Source organism: Sinocyclocheilus anshuiensis, unplaced genomic scaffold (genome assembly GCF_001515605.1).
Source record: "Sinocyclocheilus anshuiensis isolate Anshui unplaced genomic scaffold, SAMN03320099.WGS_v1.1 scaffold2313, whole genome shotgun sequence".
Classification (NCBI taxonomy): domain Eukaryota; kingdom Metazoa; phylum Chordata; class Actinopteri; order Cypriniformes; family Cyprinidae; genus Sinocyclocheilus; species Sinocyclocheilus anshuiensis.
In genome coordinates, this window is record NW_015552721.1 from 22,031 (window position 1) to 33,272 (window position 11,242).

General features: G+C 36.3%; 1 protein-coding gene across 1 annotated transcript in view; it reads right to left on the bottom strand.

Moving 5' to 3' along the window:
• The window catches only part of LOC107667799 (elongator complex protein 4-like), a 32,204-nt gene that overhangs the window by 4,249 nt on the left and 16,713 nt on the right, over positions 1–11,242 (bottom strand). Inside the window, exons 7-8 of the mRNA XM_016459517.1 lie at positions 5,399–5,587; positions 280–388 (exon numbers count right to left, since the gene is read on the bottom strand). Coding sequence (XP_016315003.1) covers positions 280–388; positions 5,399–5,587 — 298 coding nt within the window. The remainder of the gene's footprint in view (positions 1–279; positions 389–5,398; positions 5,588–11,242) is intronic.

Here is an 11,242-nt window from a genome sequence, read left to right on the forward strand (position 1 = left end):
TGTACTCACTTTTGTGGCCAGCGGTTTAGACATTAATGGCTGTGTGTTGAGTTATTTTGAGGGGACAGCAAATTTACACTGTTATACAAGTTTTTTTTTTTTATATATCTGTTTTATTTCCCACCATTGGTGTGTTCAAAAAATTTAAATAAATAAAATAAAATTCTAAATCCGACTGCATAAATTAGATATCAAGTGGTGCACAATGAGTTAGTAATATTTAGACTTTGTTTTTTTTTGCTTGTGTATATGAACTCTTTCATGTATGTTTCTTCTCACCGTGATAGTCTTTGTAAAGTGGGTTGGTCTCCTTCTCCGAGCCTCTGAATGATTCCAGAGCAATGGCTGTGTCACTCAGTCTGATTATTCGTCCCATTACGGCTCTGTTCTGAGAGAGTGAGACAGGAAGAGAGAGTGGGAACGGATTTGAGAGACATGAAATACATGAGAGGAGTGTACAAGTAAATGTAAGAACATCTAGAGCAATGCTGAGAGCATCTCTTGCTAATTAAACCCCTCTTAACGAGCAGCAGGGGTTGCACTGCTTTTGCTGTGAGAACTGAATTAGGTCATCATTATCTCAGAAAAATGGAGCAGGGTATTCCAGAGACTGAATTCACAAGCTTACAGAACTTAAACAACCTCAGTTACCAGCAATTTTAAAAATGTGTCCAATTTACAAACACCACTCTCTATGATGACTGTAATCTTTAGCACTTGATGCACTCTTTGCATTTGAGGGATCATTGAGGTATAATTAAAAAGTTTGAGGTCAAAAAAAGGTGGGCTCTTTGACTTGGGCATTTAACAAACCACCTAGCAATCAATATAATGTTCAATGCATCAAAATGATGTTTTAACGTTTTGGATAAGCTCTTGCATCAATCATGGCATCTAAACAGGTATTATTAGATTATCTTCAGCTGTACTACATAAAGGCACCTCTGTAAACTGCTGCCTTTGGTTGCGTTGTGTAACATTAAATCCATCAGATCAGAGCAGAACATACGTTTGCTGCTCAAACACATCAAGTGCTTTGATTCCCTCAAACACATGCTCTCCAAATCTGTCCGTCTCTCTTTCTCTGATCGCACGACTCATGCAGTTTCGCCATATGGCACAAATCTGGATGAACGTAGGCATAAAGCCACATCAACAAAGAGAAAGATCCAAAAATCAAAGAAAAGACGTCTCGCTCATTAATGCTTTCATTCCAAAAATATCTGGTGTAAAAATGTCTTCAAGAAATTTAAAGCATTTCAAATATGCCTTTCAGCTCATCAAGTTTTTGTGTCACACATGAATTATGCAAGTTTACATTTCACACTTTGAAATGGCCTGTTTTGGTCTGCCGGTTATGATTTTAACAGGAAACAACTGATGTAATTCTGCAAAACCGCTCAAAATGTGGTAAAATCATGGTAAACGGAGATAAAAGTATGACTGAATGGGCCAAAATATTCAATAAACACATAATGGGCTTGGAAAACAAGTCATGAAAACCTGTGACCTTGACCTTATAGATATGAAGCTCATGCTCAGGGGTAAAACTGAACAAACACAAATCAACAACAGCAAAGACACTCAGGCCAATATAGATGAGAAAATAAACCAGTTTAAAGTATTAAAGAGCAAAAATGCACAAACACACATTAAAATCTGTTGAGAGTGCCTCCTTCTGGCAAAAACAAATACAGAGTCTCTTCAAAAAGGAGAGAGCACTCCAAAGAAAGACAGAAAGATAAGGCCGTTGTGAAAAATTAATCTCTACGCCACTCGTTAATATTTCATATACGCTCCCTCTCTGTAGCAGCTGACGAGGCCTAATGCAGTTTTCATGCATCCGTGTCCTTTCTTTTTTCTTTCCTCCTTTCTCTTTTCCTCCCATCCTCTCATCTACAGCGGACTTTGAGAGCATGCATGTTCGTGTAAGCAGCCGTGACCCTTTTCCCAAATCTAGCATCAAAAATGTAACCCAAGCAACTGTGTTAGTGACAGTCACTGTTAACTCAACACCATCACACCAATGCAAGTAAACAAAACAACAACAAATGCCACTACAACAGTTGAGCCAACATATTGAAGGTTCAAGTCCAGGATGGTGTTTAATAAAACGGACAGGTTAACAAAATGAGTGGAAAAGAGAGTTTTAAATCTACTGCTTGTGTTATTTATAATTCATAATGACACTAGGAATCACTATGTGTAGTTGAATTGGTTAAATTGCTTGAGTTTTTGGCCATTGTAAGAAATACTGCAAATGCATTAATTAATTAATTTAAAAAGATGGATATAAGAAACAATACTTCTGTGAATTAAAAATTAAATCTTTGATTTAGCTACATTCTTAAAATATATATATAAAAAAATGCATATGCAAAGTAAAATGTATAATGTAAATTTCCCAATGGCAAATCATGATAAGCTCATTTAAATATAAATATAAATATTTATAAAAATATAAATAAATATTACAGGTGCAAAGCAAAAAATTTAAAGAAACGTATCTAGAAATTGCTTATGTATCATGCAGTCCATTATTACATTTCGTTTCACTTTGATAAATAAATGGATATATGAATGAATGAATGAATTAATATTTTCACAAATTGAATTAAAGAGCATTTTATATTAATATTTTAAACAAGGGCTTATTTTAATGATACACAAGTAGATCAAGTTTCTGAATATATATTCATATATATTTTACATAATTTGTTACTCAGTTTAATATAAAATGTTTTTAAGAACAATTGCACAAATTTGTTTCATGAATGAGACCTAATATATGCGCATCTATCTATCTATCTATCTATCTATCTATCTATCTATCTATCTATCTATCTATCTATCGACCTATCTATCTATCCATCTATCTATCGACTTTAATATGGCAAAGGTGTTAAAATATGTTCATACTACATGAATATGTCTTGTTGGTGGCTGGAAGTACGATTAAAATAGGACATAAAATATTTAGTAAAGAACACACAGTGAATGTGTCAAATTTTGTGAACAATGAGTCTTTGCTTTCTGCCAATTTGGACACAGATTGTATGCAGTCCAACTAATTGAACTGCTCTACAAGTCACATCGAAATGCTAACTTTAGCCATGATAACTGTTCAGCTCTTCCTTAAACGTCTCTGAAGCTGTCATTCCTCAGGCTGATAGACGGGGTCTCCAGGGTCCTGACCCGACAGCGGCTGTGCCTGTAGGTGTGTGTGGTAGTGGACTATGGCTATTTGAGCAGAGATTGATTAAAGTTTCAGATGGACTGTGGCTTTAATCTCATCAGAGGAGGCTTTCAATGCCCGGCCCTTTCCTGTCGACATTAAAAATACATGACACGACTTTTCATTACAAGTCACATCTGATGGACTTCAGCTGAGGTGCTAATGCAGATAATGGAAGATGAACACAACAGCTGTAAAAGTTGACCCCGAGTTTAGTAGTGTAAGCTAAAATCTTGATCCCTCAGACAGTATGCTAGTAATATTACTGTACATTAAAAACATCTCTTCAAGCTCTAAACCTCTAGAAGCAGATGTACAGTTTTGAGGTTTACACTGAAGTGTAATTTTCATTACCAAAAACTTGCTTGACGACTACAAAATAAGATTCTAGCATAATAAATTACCTCAAGACTAAATTACTGAATATCCAAAGGCTACATTGCATTTTTAAAAGGTAAAGCAATGTATTAAAAGACATTGCAATAATAATAATAATAATAATAATAATAATAATAATAATAATAATAGCAATAATAATATGGTTTGTCATTTACAGTTTACCATTCCCACCCCAAACTCACAAACAATACATTCAGGTATCAAAACCTTTTTCAAATGAGAATTTTTTTTTTTTACTGAACATTTTATATATGCAAAAGTTTAAGAAATTATTTTTAATCTCTTATGCTCACCAAGATTGCATTTATTTGATCAAAATACAGTAAAAACAGTAATAATGTGAAATATTTAAAATAACTTTTTTCATGTGCAATATATTTCAAATTTATTCTGTACTTACTGCTAGGTCTACTAGTTTACATCACATCCAATCCACAAAACTACTTTCAAACCAACGTTTACTCCATCACCTCCACTGTTGTGTGCCCCCAGCCTCCCTGAGAGGGGTTTTAGCACTTTGTCTCCAAACGGACAAAGAACAGTGAGATCTTGTCTTTTGAAGCGCTCTTAGCACAGCGGCTGCGGCCTGACTCTCGTTGGCTAATGGAGGCACAAAGAAAAGGGCCTCTCAGGAACCAAGAGACGCTGAAAGAGAGAAGCGCCCAGAAAGACTCGAGACTGACCATTGGCTGGCTGAATGCAAAGTTGAGGGCCTCAGACAAAGAATGTGGGTTCACGCGCCAATGAAGACGCTCCTCTGAAGGCCAAACATACATGTACTCAAACAGATACACACACAGGCCCCTGAACCCCAGCCAAGCAGAACCTCATTCACACAACGGAGGGGGGTCGACTCTTTGACTCCGGCTCATGGGGTGGTTATGGTGTGCCAGGGTCGACAAACTTATGGTGACCTCAATGCTGGTCCATGTGACTGACAGTCAAGTTAAAAAAAATCTAAAAAGGCTGTTCTGTGGGATTAGTTCTGGAAGTCAATGGTGGAAAAGTCTAGCATTCATGATGATGCCATAAAAATTAAAAAGTTTGGAATGATAGCAAAACCACAAAAGATACCTTTTTTGAAGAGTGTCTGTGCAAGACCTGTCGCCAAAATAGTGTTGTGAGTGTTACGAGGGTGTTGCTAGAACAACCCTAAGTCTCTATAATGTCCTTGTGCCTCAATATTGTGTGCTCTTTCTTCAATATAAGTCTATGGAATTTTGCAGGTTTGATCATCAAAAATGTAGAATCTTATTGATAGATTGAAAGATTGAGCTCAACTGTCCTTAACAAGCAGCATGATTTAAAGTATTATTTGCATCCCTATCATCCCTAGTTTAATACTTAGGGTTAAGATTTTAACATCCCTAAACCTCAGTAAGAGAAATAGCCCTGTCAAACACCACAGATAAAAACTGGAGGGGACAAAATGCACTGCAATACAGTCGCTGAAGAAAAATATGTATGCAAATAAATGCAAGAAAGACACCCAATTACAGTTCAGTACACAAATATTACAATGACGTCATCACTGTTGGTTAGATTTTGAATGACAAAACAAATACAACAATAGAATGACAGACCGATAGGTAGAACGATATAGATAGATAGATAGATAGATAGATAGATAGATAGATAGATAGACAGACAGATAGTACATCCTTGCTGAATCAAAGCATTAAGGTAGTGTGACTTAACGGTGACTCCAAACATCATATAAAAAGGATTTATATGAACACACTGAGAAACTGTGATTAATAATACCTGTATGAGGTGGGAGGGTACGGTCACCATAGCGACTGAGAGTGAAGTGCGTAAAAGGCCTCGGAGGGCGTAGAGAAATGTGGTGAGGGCGTGGCAGTGGGCGGGGTTATCCTTACAGCACACATCATCCCCCCAGAGCACTGACCCCAGAGAATGAAGACCCAGCCGCAGGACATTCCGAACCTTAGACTACAGAAGTGCAAAAAAAAAGAGACAAACACAAAAAACAAAATAAAATTTCAAACACTGCATTCTTTTCGAGACAATCTGGATATATACAATTTATGTGAACAAATCCACATCTGGCTTGTGTAATGAATATTTCATTAAAGTAATGTAGAGTAAACTTTGTGTTAAAAAATGCATGAATGAATATCTTAACAGTATTTTAATAAGTGCACCTTAATTTAAAAGAGAAACAAGGAAAAACCTGTGGTGTTGCATGACACTTATTTACAGTAACATGTCAATGATGTGTACATTTTTCACTACAGTTTTTAGAACTCTATAAGTAGCAATTCTGCAGCAAAATAAGAATTTTGTAAACAAGTGAAACATTGTATGACCTATATGTAAATTTACACGAAATAGAAGAGTTTGCAATGTAGCAAAAACAGTGGTAGTTTTAGGTAAAATGCTGTATCAGAATCAAATTAATCTTTATTGTTGTCATTATATTCTGCATTATTTGTCTTTCCGTCTGCTGTGCATTAAAATAAACACAACAAATTTTGTGATACTTTGTGATACTTTGCACTGCAAAGACAGCGATGGATTGATTAACGCCTTACCACTACAAGCACGCACAAATCAGGCAACCAACTTGACTTAATTTACACACGCAATTGTATTGCAGACAACATTTTGGTAGAACCCCTACATATCTCTGACCATTTCTTCATTACATTTAAACTACATTTTGCTACCTGTGTGCCACCAACCCCGATACCGGTTACTTTTAGACGAAACCTACGCTCCCTTTCACCCTCCCATCTTTCCTCTGTAGTATCCTCCTCTCTTCCCTCACCTACCCATTTCTCACCTCTGGATGTGAATGCAGCAACTGAGACTTTATGCTCTACTTTAACCTCGTCTAGACGATATTTGTCCTCTCTCCTCCAGGCCAGCACGGGCTGCCCCTTCTAACCCCTGGTTATCCGATGTTCTTTGTGAGCATCGGACCAAACTCAGGGCAGCAGAGAGAAAATGGCGCAAATCAAAAGATCCGTCAGACCTGAGTATGTATCAGTCTTTGCTTTCATCTTTCTCTGCTGAAGTCCATACTGCCAAATCTTCATAATTCCACAACAAGATCAACAGCGTCCAGACACATGTAATCTCTTCAAAACATTTAATTGTCTCCTCTGTCCCCCTCCATCACCTCCCATCACTTCTATAACAGCTGATAATTTCGCCACATTCTTCACAGACAAATCTAGAAGAATCAGTAGTAAATTCTCAGCCCCACACACACAGGACCTCAAACCACATCCACTGCTAAAACTCTCATCTTCTCCTTCTGTCCCCTCACTGAGGCAGAAGTATCAAAACTTCTCCTCTCCAGCCATCCTACAACATGCCCTCTAGACCAAATCCCCTCACACCTTCTCCAAGCAATCTCTCCTATACTTTTACCAGCACTCACACACATCATCAACACATCTCTCCTCGCAGGCACTTTCCCAACTGCATTCAAGCAAGCTCGGGTAACCCCACTGCTCAAAAAACCTACATTAAACACTTCACTTACAGATAGCTACAGTTAAATGTAAATGTAAATGTAATGGTGGAACAAATTCAATATATGCAAGACAGACAACCAATCACAATGAAAAAGTCCACCTCCTGTTGTCCTCTCACATCAAAATTCACTGACGTATTTGTTTATAAGTGTTTTCGCTTGTAAACGGTGCTTGATCTGTGCATATTTCTCTCCTGATTCAGCCAAGATGACTTTTTTACTGAAGAAAGCAATATTATGGATAGAGGACTAGCATATTATCCTGAAGCAACGGTTTGAAGTTAAAAACTTTAATTATGGATGCGTTTCTTAAAAACACACAGCTTTTCACTTTACAAGACGTTAATTGAATCCTGTGGATTACTTGTGGATTGTTGTTTAGTTTTTATCAGCTGTTTGAACTCCCATTCTGACGGCACCCATTCACTGCAGAGGATCCATTGGTGATGTAATGCTTAATTTCTCCAAATTTGTTCAGATGAAGAAACAAACTCCTCTATATCTTGGATGGCCTGAGGGCAAGTCAATTTTCAGCTAATTTTAATTTTAAGGTGAACTATAACTGTACTCATTGTCTTGTGCGTATTGCAGTAATGAAAGTACACTTAAATTACAAGCAACACCTACACAAGCAATTTACTCAATCAATCAATTAGAGACTCTCAACAGGACATGATTAGCCATTGTACAATTTCACATTTATACTCTCTCCATAATGAGAGCGAGAGAATGGTGAAAAGCAAACAAAACAGTGACCAAATAGTATGTCATACATAAGTGTGCAATGACTTGTGTAACTAAGTCAGTAGTGGAATCCTGTCTGCAGTGAAAAGCCTTTTGTCTGTTGGAGTGAGGGCCATGTACCTCTCAAACAACTTGAATCAATGAAACAAACGGCCCAGCCAAGACCACTCAACAGCACGGTCAAACGGAACACGGTGGTCAAAAATGATTGGACAACATCTTCCAATCAGGACAGTTGCCTGACATGACCACAATGTGGCTGTCAACCTAAGAGCCAAAATGTCTGCTTCCAACAAGTGCCAGAAAATTCTTGGCACATTATCCGCCAACATCAGCCAAGCTAAGGGGCCATGGGTGAGAGATGTGCCCTCTGCAGTGTACAAAGTCTGACAGAGAATTTAACCTTATTCACAAACCATCAAAGAGCTGATTCTGAACCTGCTTAATAAAGATTGAGAGGACACCTCAGACCAGAACAACTAGAAAACTGGCAACTGGTGTGACGGCAATACAAGTTTCAGATGTCCCAGAAAAGCAGGACAATTTCATATTTGCATATTTATGAAGATGTGAAAGGTAGGAAGTGGTAGTGTAGTGAAAGGTTTCAGTTTAGACCTAATAGTTTTCTAGTCTTTAGTAAGCCTCTCCATAAAAATACGCATTTTGGATAAGCTGTGGACTTGCAAACACAACAAATTAACTACTGTAGCAGTCAAATTAATTTACCATATAAAAAAAAAAAAAAAACTACGTTCTGATAATTACACCTAATAAAGCTACTTTCAGATCATAATGTAAAAATATTAAATTTCTGTTAAATTTATATTAATATAAATATTTCTGATTTCAGATTTTTTTGTTGAATAATATTTCTATGATATTATAGTTTTACAAATAAAGGAAAAGATAAAAAATAATTCTGGTATAGGCGTAACCTTTTTATACTCTTAAAAATGAGGAAAATGCAATTGAAAATACATAACATGTTTAAAGCTGTTATAATCTTTTAAAACAGGGGCTTGATATTATTGTACACATGCCTTCATTTAGTATCTTTGTACTGTGAATACCCAATTAACCTGCTTATATCTTTGAAATAGAGAAAAAGAAGCTAGATAGCTTATTTAAACCAGCTGAAAATAGCTGTGGTGCTGAATTGTCTACCGCCTGGTTGTTCTCCTCCCATCAGCCTTCGTCCACTGACAATAAACAGTAAAGTTAACACCCTCTACACCGTCCAGCAATCACAAGCATCTTAAGTTAAATAAATCTTATTGTTTGACTGTGTTTCCAAAGCTTCTTGAGGGTTGAGCTTGACATTTCCACAAAGAGGGTGTTCCTGACTCACCGGCTTCCTCTTTACTTTCGGCCACACTCTGGCTTTTTACTGCTCACACTCTTTTCCCCGTTATGTGTGCATGAGAAAAATGATATGCTTTTAACAATTTCTAATGGTAACATGAACATACAATAAAAAGGAGAAATAAAAAAAGAGAGAAAAAAAATCTCAAACTAGCAGTAATGAAAACAAAAATGAAAAATAATAAAATATAAGAAAAGAAAAAATAAAATAATAAAAATAAAATTAATAATAGAAAATAAAATAAAACGCTTCATTAATGATTTTACCAAACCTACCATGACCAGCAATGTTACTGCATTTTATTCAAACTTTATAGGTCATTGCAGTCACAGCTAGAATTGAGTCACCAATCTGACAAACGTTTTAGTCAGTCTCACTGTTGCCCTGTTTGGTCTCATTCTGAGCATTCTTGCCTTTGTGCCCATGTTCTCTCAACCTCATCACATTCCATGACCTCTGCCAACAGAACGGCACTGTTTGATGATGTAAGCGCTGAATCTGTTGGTTGACTGACAGGGGATCGAGGACTTCCAGGGTGAGGAGCCCGAGGTGTCCATCAGTGCCACGGATTACAAGAAAAACACTAAAGCGCAACGATCAACAAGAAAGAGCTAACGCAAACTAGACTTAAGCTACTGATCAGAATAAGATTTAATTTGGGAACTTGATTCCATCAAACTTTAAACTATAGTTTAAACAGTTAAACAACATTGGAATCGCTTGAACTTGAAATAAAGTTTTGCTTTCAACATATTTTTATTTTCCAACATTATTCAAAATTATTCTAAAGGTTAATTCAATTGTATATGCTGTCAAATGTGGTTAGTGACATATATTGTGAAATATATTTCAAAAGATTTTGTGTCAGTGACGGAACTATGCTAAAATTAGAATATTCAAATAAGAAAACTTTAGCAAGTAACTATAAAACTTACTGGCCTCATGGGGAGAAAAAAAGAAAAAAGGAGCATTATCTGACACGCATGGATGTATATGGAGACTTTGTTGAAAAGCTGAATGTAGATGACAGGTAAGATCTATAAAATATTTTATACAATTTTTAACATTTATTTAAGGCCCATTCACACTGTGAATGATAACCATAACGTTTTAGAAATCATTCATTCTTTAGAATTCATTGTTTTTTTTTTGTCCTTGGTGTGTTTGTTTCATCATCAGAAAAGATTTGAAGAAATTTAATGTTGATTATTGTGATGTTTTATCAGCTGTTTGGACTCTCATTCTGACAGCACCCATTCACTGCAAAGGATTCATTAGTGAGCAAGTGATTTAATGCTACATTTCTTGCAATAAGACTGAAACTGAAAGTAAAAATTTTTTGGGGGGAAATCTTTTTCTTTCTTTTTTTTTAAAGATTTATTTTTGGCATGTTTGCCTTTATTATGATAGGACAGATCAGAGCTGACAGGAAGCACTGGAAATCTTTTTCATGTAATGTAACAAAACTGTACACGACATGGGTTTCCTGTCTTTAACTGAACTAGAACCCCACTTAACAATTTTATTTAGGATTATTTTATTTATTTCGTTTTAAAGGAGACATATTATGCCCCTTTTTACAATATGTAATATAAGTCTCTGGTGTCCCCAGAATGTGTCTGTGAAGTTTCAGCTCAAAATACTCCACAGATCATTTATTATATCATTTTGAAAATGCCTATTTTGAGTGGAAGCAGAAACATGCTGTTTTTCGGGTCTGTTTCTTTAAATGCAAATGAGCTGCTGCTCCCCGCCCCCTCTTCCAGAATAGAGCTGCACCATTACAGCTCGGACCTGCTAAAAACATCTGTTTTGGTTCTGATTATCATGTTTATCGCGCTGAAATTATGCGTTTTAAACCATATGAGTTTAAACTTCAGATATAAGGTTTTCTGAGCGCACACGGACAGAAAGCGGCTGTCACAGCATGTGAGTACTAAACTAAGTTCTCATTCACACAAAGGTTTACGTTAAAAACACACGAGTTACAAAAACA